General features: G+C 45.3%; 1 protein-coding gene across 1 annotated transcript in view; it reads right to left on the reverse strand.

Annotated features, from left to right (window-relative positions):
- ptprt (protein tyrosine phosphatase receptor type T) overlaps window positions 1-17,800 on the reverse strand; it is a 193,460-nt gene that overhangs the window by 142,000 nt on the left and 33,660 nt on the right. The window contains exon 2 of the mRNA XM_062409429.1: window positions 17,505-17,630. Coding sequence (XP_062265413.1) covers window positions 17,505-17,630 — 126 coding nt within the window. The remainder of the gene's footprint in view (window positions 1-17,504; window positions 17,631-17,800) is intronic.

Here is a 17,800-nt window from a genome sequence, read left to right on the forward strand (position 1 = left end):
ACACACGAGACCGGCTGTTTTCACAAATACTGCTGAGAATCTGAGATCCATCTTTTATTTTCCAAAGCCTCCCGACATCAAACGGAGCCGGAGCCTCCGCAGCGTCTTCCCGCCGCTGAAGTGCCTCTGAGCAAAGCATTTACCCCCCCCCCCGCTGCTGCGCGGGCTCTGCACACCAGTGTGTGTCTGCTGAGGAGAGTTTCAGCCGATGTACTCAGACTGGAAACGGGTTGAAGACGTCTCTGACTGGGACAACTGGGATTTTACACCAGCATGTGTAAACGTAGTGTTTTCAAATCAGTCTTCACACACGTGCACATTCTCACGTGCACATCACACTCTAATAGTAAGTGTCCTTCTGATAAACACGCACACACCAACACCACAACTACAATTGTGTGTCTTAAAACAGAATCATTAGATTAATTTTGCCTCTATAAAAATAATATAAAACATAAAAATGAAAACTAATTTATGCTGTAGACTCTACAGATGGATGGAATATTGGGTTGGCATATTTCTGATTAAATTCAGCTTTTATTACTTTAAAAGAAAATTTAATCCGGACAACATTAGGTTTTGAAAAAATTGTATTTGTCCTCTTTTTGTCATGTATTCTTTAACAGTTGAATCTATACTGGCTCTCGAAGAAGTACCTCAATAGTACTTCTAGCAGAAAGTATTTTTTGTATTTTATTAGATCATGTGACCTGTTTGCTGAATCTGAATCTTAAGATTTAAGCCTCATGATCTGTAAGAAGGAGCTGAATTATTAAGAGCAAAGAAATAAAAGTTGCTTGAACTTTAAAAAGTTTGTGATGAAAATGTTGGAAAACACACGAGTGAGATATTTATTCCTCAGACGTGTGAGAGAGAGAGAAATGAGAAACCCTGGTTAATAGAGGGGTTTTCTCAAATCAATACAAAAGGTGGGTCGCACAGATCGATAGTAATACAGGCCAGACAGTCAACACTAACACACAAAGAACACACACACCCATACTCACACATGCAGTGAGACACACACACACACACACACACACACATCTGCAGAAAAACGGGTCTGATTCTTTCTCCTTCGTCTCAGAGTTAAATACAAAAAGAGTTTCTGTATAAACGTGTTTAAAACATGAAATCAGTGTCAAACCATGAGAGTATTGTGTGTGTTTTTTTTATTTTTGTGCAAATGTGTCACTGGGTGCGTATGTGTGTGTGTGTGTGTGTGTGTGTGTGTCTGTGGGAGGAGAGGGGAGTTAACTGGGTCCCTTTACAGGAGCAAAGAACTGGTTGTGCGTGGGATGCTAGTTAAAAACAAGAGCGTGCACACACAGACACACACACACACACACAGGGACTTCCACAGTTGAAGGGGCCCTGAGGAGACACACACACACAGACACACAACCATCACCTCCTCTCTACTTCATCTGGTGACTCCATCAGCAGCACCAGGTTGTTTCATATGTTCTTAACTTCTCCATCACGTCTTTGTGAATACTCAGATAGAGGATAGAGAGAACGAGGGAGGGAGGGAGGGAGGGAGGGAGGGAGGGAGAGAGAGAGAGAGAGGGAGGGAGGGAGGGAGGGAGGGAGGGAGAGAGAGAGAGAGAGAGGGAGGGAGGGAGGGAGGGAGGGGGAAGAATGAGAAACCAAAACGACAAGACGAAGATGAAAGGTTCGTGAATTTTGTAAAGTTATTCTTAATAAATGAGTGACAGCTGAGTCGGAGGACGGGATGAGGGAGGAAAGGTGGAGGGGAGTGAAAGGGGGGGGGGCAATAACAAGCGCGTCAGCTGTGGAGCAGACGTGACCCATGGACGACAAAACACTGTGTTGTTGTGTGAACTTCATCTTCATCATCTTCATCATGAAACGCAAAGCAGGAGACAGACACACAAACACCACATTGGTCTCTGGCCCATTTCACACATTTAGTGCACACGATTCTCTCTGAGGACACACAAACACACACACACACACACACACACACACAAGTGCTGGAACCCATATGTTGTGTGTCCTCAATGGGTAATGGGCCTGCGTTGTCATCATCACACACACACACACACACACACACACTGAGTGTACCCATCCAAATAAAGCAGAAGGATAAATACCTCTATAGTCCACACAGGTGTGAAAGTACGTACACGCACAAACACACACACATACACACACACACACACACACACACACACACACGGGGGGTGGGGTTCCTCCTCATTTGGTTTCCTTCCATCACTCATTGGTTTCATCTCTGTCTCTTCACCCTGATTCTCATCCCTTCATCCCTCTCATCCTCTGAGGTCTTTTCACAGTCCCTCGTCCAGTTGGACCAGATCCAGTTCAACGCGCTCCATTAAAGAAATATTCATTCATATTTATTCATAATTTACTTTATAGGAGGTAAAAGGTTGTGTTTCTATTTCTCTGTGACTCAGCAGGATCACGATGAAGGACCAGGAAACTTGTTGGAAGAACTTTTAATTATATCCTGATATTCTTTAATTCATCTCCTTCAACCATATTGTTCCTCTTCTTCTTCTTCTTCTTCTTCTTCTTCTTCTTCTTATGTTTCTGTTATTAGATCTCATCTCCTCATCACCCCCCCCCCCCTCCCCCCATCTCTCAGCCTGTGTCTCTGAGCCGTGTGATAATGTGAAAAGTGACAAATCAATAATTATCAGGGCAGAACAACTCATTCATTCCTCCGTCTGAGCGTCTCACTGTCCACACCTCCCACCCTCCTCCTCTCGTCTCTCCAAGCATCCTATAACCCCCCCCCCCCCAAGTCCGTCTCTCTCCATCATCTGTGGCTTGTAAACACAGACACCTCAATATTCACTTCCAATATGAGCCCAAAGAAAAAGGCTTTAAAGGCTTGAATTAATTTACCCCTATTACAGCAGATGGTGTGTCTGAGTGTGTGTGTGTCTGAGTGTGTGTGTGCTTGTGTGTGTGTGTGCGTCTGCACTCTGAGGCTGAGAGGACGAAGGGTCAGCTCCACCTGGGTTTGCAAGGTTTGGAATAAAATCATCCAAAACATAACAGAGAGGATTTGGCGCCACTTGCACCCGGGCAGGAAAACGTCTTCCATCTTATCTACATCTCTATGAAGTGACAGAATCCTCTCAGCCGCCGGGAGAAGAAAGAAGAAAGAAACTTTATCTACACAAACTTTTTCTTTGTTGAACAAAGAGAGAGAGAGAGAGAGAGAGAGAGAGAGAGAGAGAGAGAGAGAGAGAGAGAGAGAGAGAGAGAGAGAGAGAGAGAGGCGACTAAATCGCTCTTTAACAGATCAATTACGTCCCCGGATCTTCTGGTGAATCACGACGTGGAGGCGAGATGTTCACAGAGAGCGATGTGTGGCCCCCAGGGGCCTCCACTCAGAGTCTGCTGGTTTTGGGCTGCGTGGCTCTTGAGTCTCTCTCTCATTCTCCTCATCGGGCGCTTTGTGTCTTTCTCGTCTTTTGGATTAAGACGCCCTCCGAGCCCTGAGCGAGGCTCTCTCACAGCTCCTCCAGCATCTCAGAGGTTTACATCTGTTATTTCGACGGGGAGGGAGGGGATGGGGGGGGGGGGGGGGTCCACATGTGGCCTGGAAACGTCTATCACACAAACTCCTCTGGCTTTTTCTACTTCTTCTTACTTTTCTGTCACATTTTTCTCCAGCAGCAAACTCTGTGTCTTCAGGAAACGTGGCTGAATTGTGACCAGAACAATGGAGGTGGATTTCCCGAGGCTGTAATGTGAGTATTTACCAAAGTGCCGTGTTATGAATTACACATAACTCATCAGATATTCCACTGAAACATGATAACTCTCATTAACACCTGATGTTCATCTTCAGTGTGAACGGACCAATCGTCTTTCAGTCCCGGGTCAACTGACGTCACAGGGTTCCATCGTCTCTGGCTCCGATCAGCAGCGATGGAAATGTTCTTATTAATTATGATTTATTTGTGGCTCCTTCATGACGTCAGTGATCACATGTTTTTTGATTGACGTTATTTGAGGAGACATCTTGGAAAAAGTGTTTTTTGGACCATATTTTTGTTGACAACCACAGATCAGCTCCAAAAATGAACCACGTGTAGAAACGCGGTGAAGAAACAATCCCAGTGAGTTTAGTGAAAAACCATCGATGCATTGTCGAGTTATTGTGTACACATACACACACACTGGCTTCTGGCTAAGCTGGCGTGCAGGATCAGGATGGAAGCTTCTTCTCAAAGTGCTCATACTGGTTTTTTCTTAATGGTTTAGAAGCAGCCCTGCAGCTTTGGATTCAGTTCCTCAGCTTCCGGCAAACCTTTAAATTTGAATCACAGAATTTCCAGTGAGTCTAGTTTATTTGTGTAGCCGAACATCGCATACAGCGTCTCAGCTGAGACGCACAACGACACAACTCTATAAAAGCCAGACTCACACCACAATCTCACACTGGAATGAAGCACTAATGGGTCGTTTTGGGAGGAAACAACAAATTATCTTGTTTTATTGGGTCAGGAGGATTAAATGTAGATGCTCCTCAACCCGATATAAATACAAAAAGACACAATGTGATCATGTGCAACAAGATGAACAACAACACACTGCAGTATAGGTGATAAACCCCACCTCCTCCATGTTCTCAGACGGGACACAGACCAAGCTACAGAGTCAAAACTTCAAGATAAGAGAAGATTAAACTGTATTGATGGAAATCCAGATGTTACAGCAGCAGGCGAGGTGGACAAGAGAATAAAGAAATATAAAAAGGCAATAGAATTTAATAAAAATGCTAAGTATGTACATTATATACACATACAAGTACATATTCCAGTATATTTAGATGGTTTCTGTCTTTTAAGGTTTTAACGAGTTGTATGATGTTTACCAGAGTTTCCGATCTACACGTTTCTGTTTAGAATGAGCTGCTGCACAACATCCTGTTTAATCAAAGTCCATTGAAGCTGAACTGGAGAATCTGGAGAATCTGTTGTGTGTGAATCCGATAAGAGGAAGCGTGCTCGAGGTGTCCAGGTTTCTGGATTCATCAGAGAGATGAAAAACGAGGTGAAGAACCATGATCCTGAATATTTGGCTTGATTTCCTGGACGGTGGGAGGAAGTGGAGACACATTGTTCTTTATACACAGTCTGTTTGGACCCTGGAGCTGTGGAGTCTGTTCTGCTGTGAATAGAGACAGGCTGGATGGAGTGCGTCTCTCACTCACACACACACACACACACAGACACACACAGACACACACACACACACATGTGCCTGCAGGCTGTTGTGAAGCTGCTCTAATCTTTGCTAATAAGGAGGTGAAGACAAGGAGACTAGCGTTATTGATCAGTCCTCCAGGGACAGCCTCTCGGTTTCCTCATAGACAGCTCATCAATACCCAGCCTATAAGTCACACACAACACACACACACACAGACACACACGTGCACACGCAAGTGAACCCACACATTAAAGCCCTGCATGAGATCTGACCCGTGGGAACTCTAAATCCCAAAAGCCCCTGCTGTGCGGGTCAGGGACGGCTCGACCTATAGGAGATCGAAGAGCAAGCATGTGACCACTGACACTGGAGACAATGGATGGGAGGTCGTCTTGTGTTTGACTCTGCCCTTAGGTGTCCCTTACATCAATGTGTGTGTGTGCGTGTGTGTGATTGTGTGCGTGAGTGTGTGTGTGTGTTTGACTTTGCCCCCATGACGAGATTCTGGAGTTATGGAAATCTGGAAGTGTCCACGTCGCCGGATGATCTGTTGCAATATTACAATAAGCTATGCTAGGGATGGTCCACAGCTCCCAGGGGGTTTTCATTCATCTCCCAGTAAAAAGTCCAGTTGGTCTTTTCGTGAAACTTTGATCAAACAGACGAGTTAGGAGACATTTGTCTTCGGTGAGGACGCCCCCCCCCCCCCCCCCCCCCCTCGAGGCTGAGGTGTGTGATTGTGTGATCTGTCCCTGTGTCCCCGGAGTCCAGAGGTAATTACCAGTGGTTAATAGAGTGTGTGTGTGTGTGTGTGTGTGTCTGTGTGTGTGCGTCTGTATTTACTCAGTGATAGATACACTCAGAGTGTAAAGTGAACATGAGAAATGGTAATAAAGTTTAATATTGTTCCATACAACACAGATTTACGACCAAGGTGTATTAAACTTCCATTTCTCATCTAGACATTGATAAAAACATACACACACACACACACACAGACACACACACACACACAGACACACAAAGTGGCCTTCACATGAGCAGGCTTGTGCACATTAGATCACACATACACACAAAATGATCCAGAAAATATGCAAAGGTGCAAATCTCAACATACGCACACACACACACACACACACACACACACACACAGACACTCAGGTATTTGGTTTCTATATATCACTGAGTTTACGATTGCTCTCCACTACAACCTGAACTTCTCCCTGTAGCACTGAACCTGTGGGTAATTGGCTTTTTAATGACTTCTGCATTTCCACATCCTGGTTATTTACCTCCTCAAGCCTCATTGAGAAGTCCAGCTGAGAGGGGGGGGGGGGGGGGGGGGGAGAGGGAGGGAGTGGGAGGGAGAGAGAGAGAGGGGGGGGGGAGAGAGAGAGAGAGAGAGAGGGAGAGAGAGAGGGAGAGAGAGGGGGGAGAGAGAGAGAGAGAGAGAGAGAGAGAGGGAAAATAGTCAACAGAAAGAGAAAGAAGGGACAACACACACACAGACACACACACTTCCTTCCATTTGTCACACAAATTAGACAAATCAAATTACAAAGGCAAACAACCTTTATTTGCTCTAGGTGGAAAACTACACAAAACGACAAAGTAACCGCGTGATGACTGACAATGAAGTCAGTTCAACAGGAAGTGCTCGGTTCCACAAGCCACTGGTTCATGTACACAACCTCACACGATGGCAACAATGGTCACACCGACGCACAAATGCTAATAAGGACGCACACTCTGCATCAATCCTACAAACCAGACTTAACTGTTTGTGTTCCTGCGGCTGATGTCTGGTGTGCAGACAAACAGACAAACAAACCTCTGGAACCAGAATCAGGTCATTTAGAAACTGCATCCACATTATTTCTGACCCACAATGCAACAGTCCATCTGTCTCTTACAAACTCTGGTCATGTGACCCAGTTACATTATATATCAAAAGAAACGTCTGAGTCAAAGAAATCACAAAAATCTATAATAGTGGCATTATACATACTTTTTTGTTCATTGACACCTTTTGAACATCTTATTTATTACATATCTAATCACTCTTATGGCTGTAGAAATAATATAATAATTTATTTAGTGGAAAACATGAAATAAACCATTTTGTGTGTAACCTTGTTTACTACATCAGGGTTCAACACCGAGGCGGGGATGGACGTCGGCCATTTTAACTGTCTTCACAGATCCATAAATAAATAATAACAATAACCCGTCACTGATGAATTCCACTTTCACTTGTCTTTCCCTAATTCGCATAATGTCTTCATTGAGCCTCTGCCGTGCATCCTCACATGGGTAGGATCACATCCCGGGCCTCTTAGTGAGCACTGCGTTCCTAAAGAGCTGCATTTCACAGAGTTGAGTCATCTCGAGGCTCCTGCTCACTGCCTGGAAGCTCCTTACTGACAGAACAGGGAAACACTGACGGGAATCGAACGCGCGACATACACAGAGCCGGGATGGAAGTGTTTTGAAAAAAAGAAATGAATACATTTTAGAAATTTCATTCAAGCAGATCTTAGAAGAAGAAGAAGAAGAAGAAGAAGAAGAAGAAGAAGAAGAAGAAGAAGAAGAAGAAGAAGAAGAAGAAGAAGAAGAAGAACCTTGTGGTGTGTGAAGAAGACACAGTTGGTCAGGAGCTGAGATAACCGTTGACCTGTCTTCTTCAAACTGTCACTTGGCTCAAGGGCACATTGGACAACATGGAGCCGGCAGCTATGTGTGCGTGTGCGTGTGTCTGTCTGTGTGTGTGTGTGTGTCTGTGGAATGTAATGGAACCACAGACGAGGAAAGAGACTCGTAAATGAAGCCGTTCTTGTCGATGACGTCTTCGTTCATTTTCAGACGTTATTACCTTTCTCTTTGTGTTTGTCAGTTTACATCACCCTCTCTCTCACACACACACACACAGACACACACACACACACACACACACACACACACGCTCACATATACACACACAGAGAGTTATCACTGGCCTACAGGGACCCGTTACTGCTGTGATCCGAGGCTTTTATACGGTGGCTTGGTCTTAAAAACTGGCATTTACTGCTCCTGCTGATAAACAGCGTGCAGACGCATTGTTACGTTTGTGTTACTCTGGAAAAGCTGTGAGCCTCCACATGCAAGGTGTGTGTGTGTGTGTGAAATGTGTGATGTCCAGCGGTTCTGTTTGCATCGGGATGAAGATGAAGAATAATCACAACCTCCTGAAGCCCTGAGACTTCCTTCCAGGTTTGTGTTGATCTCAAACATCGGGAGCAAAACACACAATCAGAGCAAAGTTGTGAAAGACAAAGTTAAATGAGCCGTTTGTCAAATGTCTGATTTCAACCTCTTGCATCTCAGTGATGATCCCATTTCTCCATCACTCCCCTGACGCACCTGTTCTTTCCATATGTAGAAACAATCTACTCAGCCTAACTTCTCATCCCCCCCCTCTCTCTCTCTCTCTCTCTCTCTCTCTCTCCTCCACTCCCTCTCCTTCCTTTCCTTCTCCCTCCCTTCATCTCGTTGCTCTCTTATCTCTCCCCCCCCCCTGTCGCTGACGGCTCTATCTGCTGTAGTCGGAGTTACAAAAGGGATTTCACCAGTCAGGTAATCCATCCATCTCCATCTCCCCTTCCCCTACACCCCCCTCTAATGTCTTCAGACTGACAGCTCCACACAGCCGCCCCCCCGATTCTAAATCACCCTCACTTCTCCTAAAAAAAAAAAAAGGGAAAGTGCATGTTTAAAATTTAAGAACCCTCTTAACTTGCGTTTATTTAGCGGGTGGAAAAAAGTTTGCAGAAGAAGAATAAAGTTGTGAAAGAAATTGAGGTGACATTTCATTGAAAGATTAATACGGTTCTGAGATCTGAGGAGTGACAGGAACTCGTGCTCGGGGACTTTCAAGGACATAGAACAAAGAATCATCAGCGTATTGTTCTATGTTGAGTTTAAAGGAGGCGTGTTGGTTCTTCTCCGATCAGATCCATCAGGTCGTCACTTTGCTTTTCACATCCGGGTCTGTCCCGACTCGTGTTCTACATTTGGTGACGTCCAGTGTTAGAGGAGTAAAGGAATGAATATAAAAACAGGAATGTAAAGTAAAGGAATGTATAATGTTATCTCCTCTCATCGGGGGGGGGTTGGAACAGCGTGACGTCTTTTCAGAGACTCAAACCCGCAGCGAGAGAATGCAGAGGAGGGTATCAAGCCTTGGGGGAGGGGGGGGGGGGGGTAAACAGCAGCTGTCTGTCAGCCTGTCAATGTGTTACTATTGCTCTGCGTCCATTTGTCATTCCACCAGCCTGAGGGCGCTGCTCACCCCCCCCCCCCCACCCCCACCCCCCCCCCCCTTCCCCCTCGCTCGCCCGCCCACAAATCACAAATGCAATCACGTCAGCCCCGACAAGGGCCCTCCAATCACCGCCGCTGACCAGGAGAGTGGACGGGATATTTAACCTCTGTACCCATCAGCCGCCACTTGACAAACACACACACAAACACACACACACACACATGCACACAATACTGCTGCTGTGACACGCTATAATTCACAAGTCTATTACTGGTGGCAGTTTAAACAAGGCATGATAGCGTGTGTGTGAGTGTGTCTGTGAGAGTGTGTGTGTGTGTGTTTGTCTGTGTGTGTGTGTCAGTCTAAGTATGTGTCACAACTGAATGGCGAGGCGCCCTCTGATTAGTGCTGATTTGTTTTCAGCCCCTCGAAGGAAACATAAGAAGCAGCGCTGACGAGCAGACACACACACATAAACACACACACACACATAAACACACAAAAGATGAAAACATGAAAACACAGAGATGTGAGGAAAATGTCAAAATACAACTCGAGACGTTCAAACATACTTTTTCTGTCAAGCTGTCAAATCTGAAGAAAATAACATGGATGGAAACTGAGAGGCAAATTTGGGACAAAGACGCTTCAGGAGGAGCGAATGCTGGCGGGGGGGAAGGTGCGGAGAGAAGGGAGCGAAGGAGAAGAAGGAGAAGAAGAAGAAGAAAGAATAGAATAGAAGTGGTGGAGAGAAGAGCGCAGACAGGCAGAGCTGCGAGGCTTCTAGCTGCAACACGGTTCGGCTCCGGGACTGCCAGTCAGTGCAAACATCAACACATCAACAGTGCAGATGACAGGCTACAACAAACACACATACACAAAAAAAAAACACACAACAGAGCTCCGGCTATCTTTACAATAACCTCAAACCTCCGGGAGGAGAAGGAGGAGAAAAGCTGTACATTCCATTTGTCTGTCAACACTTTGAAAAGGCTTCAAAACGCCAAAGAGGAAAAAGAAATCTCATGGAGAAGAAGTGAAAAATAGGAGATAGAAGACTTCCTGGTGAGAGATGGGAGGGGGGGGGGGGGGGGGGCGTGGATCCAGACGATTGACTCATCAGGAGCTTCACATCTGCCACATCTGTATCTGCAGGTCTTCAGCCTCAGGCCCGACTGCTCAGAACAACCCACTGACACAGTCTAACATATGGCTTGTGTCCTCAGGGTGAATGGATTCAGTCCTCATCAGCTCCGGGGACAGACGGCTCTGAGGACGTCCTTCATGGACACCAGAGACACCTGGGTGAACGTGCTAATGAATGAATGACCATGAAGAGGCGGGGTTTTCCATTTCTCCATGTGACTTAAACGTATGTTGTGTTCCGTGGTGTGTTCAGGACCCGGCTATAAACGAAGAGGTCTACAGAAATGCCTGAGTTCTTTATCCACAGACGAAGTGAATCAAGATGGCGACTGCTGCCCGTAAACAATCATAAAGTAACTATGAGATCTTGCAAAATAACAATACCAATTTTTTTATAAAGTAGTTGATTATATTCATTTTAATCCAGTAGAAAAATGTGTTCCAATTCCACAGTTGTCCACAGGATGGAACACGGCCTGAGAAAGACCTTGTAGGAATTTGTTGAATCCAGGAATGTGTTGTCACCATCTTTGGGTTAGGGTTAGGATTAGGGTTAGGATTAGGGTTAGGATTAGAGCTAGGGTTAGGGTTAGGGTTAGGGTTAGGAGGGTTAGGGTTAGAGCTAGGGTTAGGAGGGTTAGGGTTAGAGCTAGGGTTAGGGTTAGGGTTAGGGTTAGGGTTAGGAGGGTTAGGGTTAGAGCTAGGGTTAGGGTTAGGGTTATTTGATTCGGTTGGTCTGTCGGAAGGATTACTGAAAAACGACTAAACCCATTTCCCATTAAATGTTTGTGGAGGGATTATTGGGCAAAACTTTTAAGGTTATAAAGTTTGAATTTGAGCTTTTTGCGTAGCTTTTCTTAACAGAGCGACCCAGCAAATGTTATTCACACAATTCTACACGTGTACAACAGTAAACATCTTTAACTATAGATCTTTGAAACTCACTTAGACTAAAACAATATTAAAAGTTAATGCACTTTAACCCTTTGCTCCAAATATGACTTCTTTTAAAGTCTCAGTCTAATAATGTTTCTTATTTCCACGTGAAGTTGTGATTACGATGGAAACTGAAAAACTAAAAGCTGTTCACTTTTAAATAATAGACCTGTTATCTGCCAACCTTCCTCTCTTTCATCTGTTACTTCTAACACTGTGTTTTCTTCTCTTGTAATTGCTCTTAAATGATGTGTTTCTTGTTCCTCCTCTTCTAATCTGTGTCCTCGTCTCGGTTTCCCTCCGGGGATCATTAGATGTTTGTCTACTCAGATTCACAGGGAGAGAGAGATCGTCCAAACACAATGCAGGCGACAACGAGAAGGAGACAAGAGAAGAAGGAGCACAGACGCAGAGGTTCTACGATAGAACGTGACGTGTAGCTGCTGAGCTGAAGATTCCTTTGCTCGGAGCAGAAGAAAGAACGAAGGATTTCTATTCGTCTCGTGATTTGTCCTCCGCTGTTAGAGAATCACGTCTCTGTCCATCTCCACCTGAGCCCCTCGGCCTCTCTCTGCTTTTCTCTCTGCCATTTCCAAGCTCCTTCACTGTGTCGCGGCAAATTAAAACAACACAAAAAGACAGTTTCACGATGCGGTGAAGAAAACATAATTTAACGGGATTGTCGTCTTTCTTCGTCCAGTGGCGCTCATGTGAAGCGTCACAGTTGTGTGTTGCTTAAAACCCAGATTCCTGTGAAATGTGCAGAAGTAAAACTCGAGAGTTTCAGGACTGAATCTGAAGGAGAAGAGGGAACAACTTGATGATTCACTGACAAATCCAAGGTGGGTGTGCGTGTGATGATTTGAAAACTCGTTCTGTCCCACAGAGCTTTAAATAAACAACAATACAACAAAAACTTTTAGAACATTCCACGCATCAGGGCTGGAAATTGCTTTTTTTCCAAACAAACTGGCGAGTAGCTCAAAGCAAAGCGAGTCATTAAGGACACGTCTTTGTTCCTTTGTGTCCGTCTGTGCTCGTCTCCTTTCTCCGGTTGCTGTTCGCCGTCTCTTCCTCCCTCATCTCTCCATCTGGATGCTCGTCTCTCGTCCTTTGTGCAGCACCGTGTCCCTTTTAATTTTCTTTATCTCCCTCATGAGTACGGGGGGGGGGTCTCTCTCTCTTTCTCTTTCTCTCTCTCAACTGTCTGAACGCTCTATAAATGTGCTTCGTGACAAACTTTCAATCTTCATGAATGAAATATTTCTCTTTCCTTTTCTTGGTTTTGATTTCGACATCAAGTGTCTCTCTGTTGTTTGATATCATATTAATGTGCCTCAGTAGACACACACTTGCACAACATGTTAAGAAAAGAGAAACACACACTTTCCTCTGATGAGGCTCTCCAATACGCTGATGATGCTCAATTATACAGATGAGAATTTTCCCCCTTGTTTTCCAGTGTTATCACATGTGTCTCAATCATCCTCTGAACTCCCTCTCTTTCTTTATCTCTCTGTCTCCCCCCCCCCCCCTCTTCCCTCCATCTCCCTCTGATAATTTTCCACGTCTCAGATTGTGGCCGTGTTGATGGTTGCTGAAAACATCGACCGGCTTTGAAGTTTGATGTTTGGTGCTCGTGTGAGTCGCTCACTCAGCCTGCGGTTTCAAGGTAATAAGAGGTATAAGATGTGTGTGTGTGTGTGTTTGTGTGTGTGTCAGTTTCTGTGTGTGTGTGTGCAGGGCCAGGCAGTGAGCACGGGAGAACTAAAAGCCCTAGAAGCCTCTATTCTTTTGGAGATTTGCAGGTTTGTGGAAAGATTGACAGTGAAATAAATTTACTGTGGTGGATTTTTGTAAAATGCCGGTAAGAGCTCGGATAACAATACGAGAAGTGTGCATGTGTCTGCGTGTCAGTCCAGCTCTGCAGCCTATAAGTACTTTATTTTATAGAATATACTTCGTTCAGTCTTAAGATCCAGTACATCTCACGTATATGACCTCCTATAGGCTACGTTACAGGAACAGCAGGAAGTCTCAACGTAATATATATATACACGACCGTAAGATACGAGGAAGAAATGTCAACATTGGTGGAACTTTTGAGGGTTCAAAGAAACTACAGACGTCTACATGTCTTACTCCTTCCTGAAGAGGAACGTTACCACAACCTCCTCCAACCCTCATTGTCGTCAGAAAGTCTCGACTCTGCGCTGCCCTCTAGAGGACGCAATGCTGCACAACTTTGTTAACGTAAAAGACGCATGAAGGCGTGTGAGCAGTGGCTGTTGGATCGTTTGAAATGGACGGGTCTCTTTTTGCGTAGCTAAAATCAGAATAACTGACCCTTTATCCTTTGAGCGATACACGATGCATGATAAAATATCCCTGTTGCCGTCCAGCGTGTTGATTTGCATCATGCTCCTCAGATCTGAGTGTGTTTCTCTGACGAGGTTACATCACAGCAGGGTGCAGGAAGAGATGTTTTCCAGATTGTAGGAGGAATTATATCAATATGAAGGTGACGGTAGAAAAGAGAACTCGTCCAGTTTCGTCACATCTTTGATTCTTCAGGTGTATGTGTATGTGTGTGTGTTTGTGTGTTTGCTATATTACATCATTACAACATCAATACAGAGATGATGAGGGAAGAACTTAACAAACCTCCCCTTCCAATCCAATGATGCCTGAGATCGATACGCTGTCAGGGGCATGGACTATCTGACAATGATGTCTCAATGGAGGTGAGACGGGGGAGAGATGCCGAGAGCGATGGCGCCAATCCAATCTGGTGGAGGGCGGGTGAGACGCTCTCTGACAACTGTGTCAACCTCATCAAGATCATGGAGTTGAGGCGTGATAGAGGATTATATGATGGCCGTGTCGATGTCGGAGGCAACGGGACAAAAGCAAGAGGCTTGAATTTCCCCTGGCAGAGATCTAACACTTTAAAAAGCTTTGAGGCAACAGGAAGCTGGAAATCACCGGGGAACCAAACATTTATGAATATTGATGCGTACGCATACTCTATAAAAATATACCAACATTTAAATTGAGCCTCAACTTGTTTGTCTGCCGATGAACCTCGACTCTTTGGAACTCGGATCTCTGAAGAACCTCTTTTCAAACAGCTACAGAACACGTTTCTTAAGCCAATAGATTTCTGTTGAATTGTGATAAGGGTCCGACTTGATTGTTGCAGGAAGACAAACTCAAGTGAAGAGGGTCTAAACTGAACTCTTCCTCCAGACAGGAGCAGCGTCCTTTTCTGCTTTTGTTCTCCATAAATCTTCTGACGAGTGAACTTCATATTTCTTACATCTCCAAACATCTGGGTTTTCCACAAGTTGTCCCGTTGTGGCTGAGGCCTGGTGAAAGACTGGTGGAGTCTACTCCTGGGTTTAATCCCAGTTATTTGTTCCCAGCAGAACCTCCAATGAAAGACGGGAAGGAGGAATCCTGATCAGATGTCCCGACCCCTCAACCGGCCCCTCTGTGTCTCCGAGCTCCCTCCGGACGTCCAAAAGCCTCAATTGTCTTCAGCCAAAAAGTGATTTGTGTCTTTGATCTCAGTCTTGTGTTCATGACCTGGAGTTCCTGACCGTAGGTGAGGGTCCGGACGCAAATCCACTGGTAAACTGAAAGCTTTGCCTTTTCGGCTGAGCTCCCTCTTCACTAAAATGTCCTTTCTGGTGAAGCCCAACTGATCTGCCTGTCCGTCAACCACTGTGTAGTTCAATCAACCTCTAAACGTTTAATTATGTCCAACAGAGAATCAGTTATTTAAAGTTCTGTGTTGATGCTTTAATTTAAACAGCCGAGGTCCAGTACGAGCAGCAGACTCAACATCCGGGTAAAAAAAAAGCACAAAGAGTCTGACAGACAATTTGTTCTTGTCCTGCTTTATCAGATCTGCAGCTGTCAGGCCAGCAGGCGGTCGATAAGCTGCCGGTGATGAGGAGAGCTCATAGGCCGTGATGGAGATCACCACTGACAAGCACCACCACGGCGATAGATGAGACTGACATGAGACGGGTACAGAGAGAGAGAGAGAGGGAGAGAGGGAGAGAGAGAGAGAGAGAGAGAGAGAGCGAGAGAGAGAGAGAGAGAGAGAGAGAGAGAGAGAGAGAGAGAGAGAGAGAGAGATCATGTCCGCTCAGTCGTATCAGATCGCCGGGGCAGGATCTCTGACGGATCTGAAGGATCTGTCTCTCCACCACCTCTCACATGTCAGAGACAATGATGGGGAAAGATAGAGTAGGAGGGGGGGGGGGGGGGGGGGGCGATGATGATAATGATGTACGAGCACGATAATTGACTCGACTGAGAGATAATATATAATATAGAAAGAGGGAGAGGGTTATTGGATCGTTGGGTGTAATATGAGAATGATTAATGGTTATAGACACGTAGAAGAGATGGAGGTAATGAAGTTTGCATCTCCTGTTGAAAACCATGTGTGACTAAACACAAAGCAAAACATGTGTAACTGCAAGAGAAGGTCACTTTCACGTTTACTCTTTTGATCCAGAACTAAAGATCAGGTGTGAACGGTTCCTCTGAGCAGAAGAGGATAGTTTGGACTTTTGGACCAATCACAGGAAGTAGAGACAGAATTAACCAATAGAAGAAGAAGAAGAAGAAGAAGAAGAAGAAGAAGAAGAAGAAGAAGAAGAAGAAGAAGAAGCAGCTGCAGTCTTCACCTCCGACGATATCTTTGACGTTCATTCAACGTTTCCTTTTCTCCACTCAAACAGTAATATTACTTCCCCCTCAACCGACAACACGCCCACGTCAGACGCTGTCTATGAACCAATCAGAGTCGAGTACAGGTAGACTCCGCCCACGCAGGTGATGACACGTATGTCAGTCAAAATTCTTTAGTCCCTAAACTACAACGTGAAACCAAAAGTAACCAGATCAGAAGAAACTATGGAACAAACACATGAAGCCTGGTTCAGACTCTTAATCATAAAGATACATACAAAACATATAGATTTATAGATTTATAAATTTATACGGTTTTATAAGAGTGAAACAGGGAGGAAGCTCCTCGCTCACGTTCTTAAACACTCGTAACAGTCAAGTTAATGGAGTGAAGAAAGGAGGAGAAGGTGACTGAGGCACAGGGAGAGAGATGGATGACACGAGTGACTGAGTGTATGTGTGTGTGTGTGTGTGTGTGTGTGTGTGTGTGTGTGTGTGTGTGTGTGTGTGCGTGTGAGAGAGACACACATATAGAGAGCGTGCAGGAGAATAAGACGGAGCGATGGGACATATGATTGTCATTTGGCGTTTGAGAGGCGGAGAAAGAGAAACCAGTCCGGGGTCACGTCACAATCTGTCAACTCAGTTACATCAGTCTGCAGCTCAGATGGATGGAGGGAGGGAGAGAGGGAGGGAGGGAGGGAGGGCTGGAGGGAGGGAGGGAGGGAGGGAGGGAGGGAGGGAGGGATCTGGAGAAAGAGAAGTTAACCTCTTAACCTTTTCCTCCTCAAGCTGAAAGTGAGTCTATTTTAACGTCAAACTTTGCATTCTGCCACTTTGAAACTACTAATGATGATTCATCCAGAGGAAAAAACTATAAACAAACTACGAGTTGTGTCCCAATTCAGGGGGGGGGGGGGGGGGGGGCATCTTTTGGAGGCTCAATTTTACGACTGATTGGATCACAGAAAGCGTGACTGTACACGGCTGCACCAATCACAGGGCTCCTTCCATCCCAGAGCAACACAGGCTCCAGCAGGTGGATCCTCCCCCAGGACTACGTTTCCCAGGATTCATTGCAACTAATCAGTTTTAGAACAAGAGATAATTGCAGCAAGAGACGAATCTCCTGGAGCTTCATCCCTTCACCCTGGAAAGATTTCAGCAAAACCTCAAAATGGATAAATTAGACTCGTACCAGTAGGCAGGGCCGGGTCCATGGTGGGTTTCTCCCAGGAGTTGACTTGTTCCCAGGTAAATCCATTGGTTCCCAGAGACACGCTGTAGCCGCAGCCGCTGTACGACTCCTCGAAGGTGCAGCCGCCTGGACAGAGGACAGAGGACAGAGGACAGAGGACAGAGGACGGGAAAGACACGTTAATTACAACAGAATATGGACATTTTAACAGCCATCAGCTCAAACACAGTTATTTGGACGACGCATGGATAAATATTACCCGTCAGAAAAACAGACGTGATCTTTGTACGCACGAC

The sequence above is a fragment of the Platichthys flesus genome, chromosome 2 (genome assembly GCF_949316205.1).
Source record: "Platichthys flesus chromosome 2, fPlaFle2.1, whole genome shotgun sequence".
Taxonomy (NCBI): Eukaryota; Metazoa; Chordata; class Actinopteri; order Pleuronectiformes; family Pleuronectidae; genus Platichthys; species Platichthys flesus.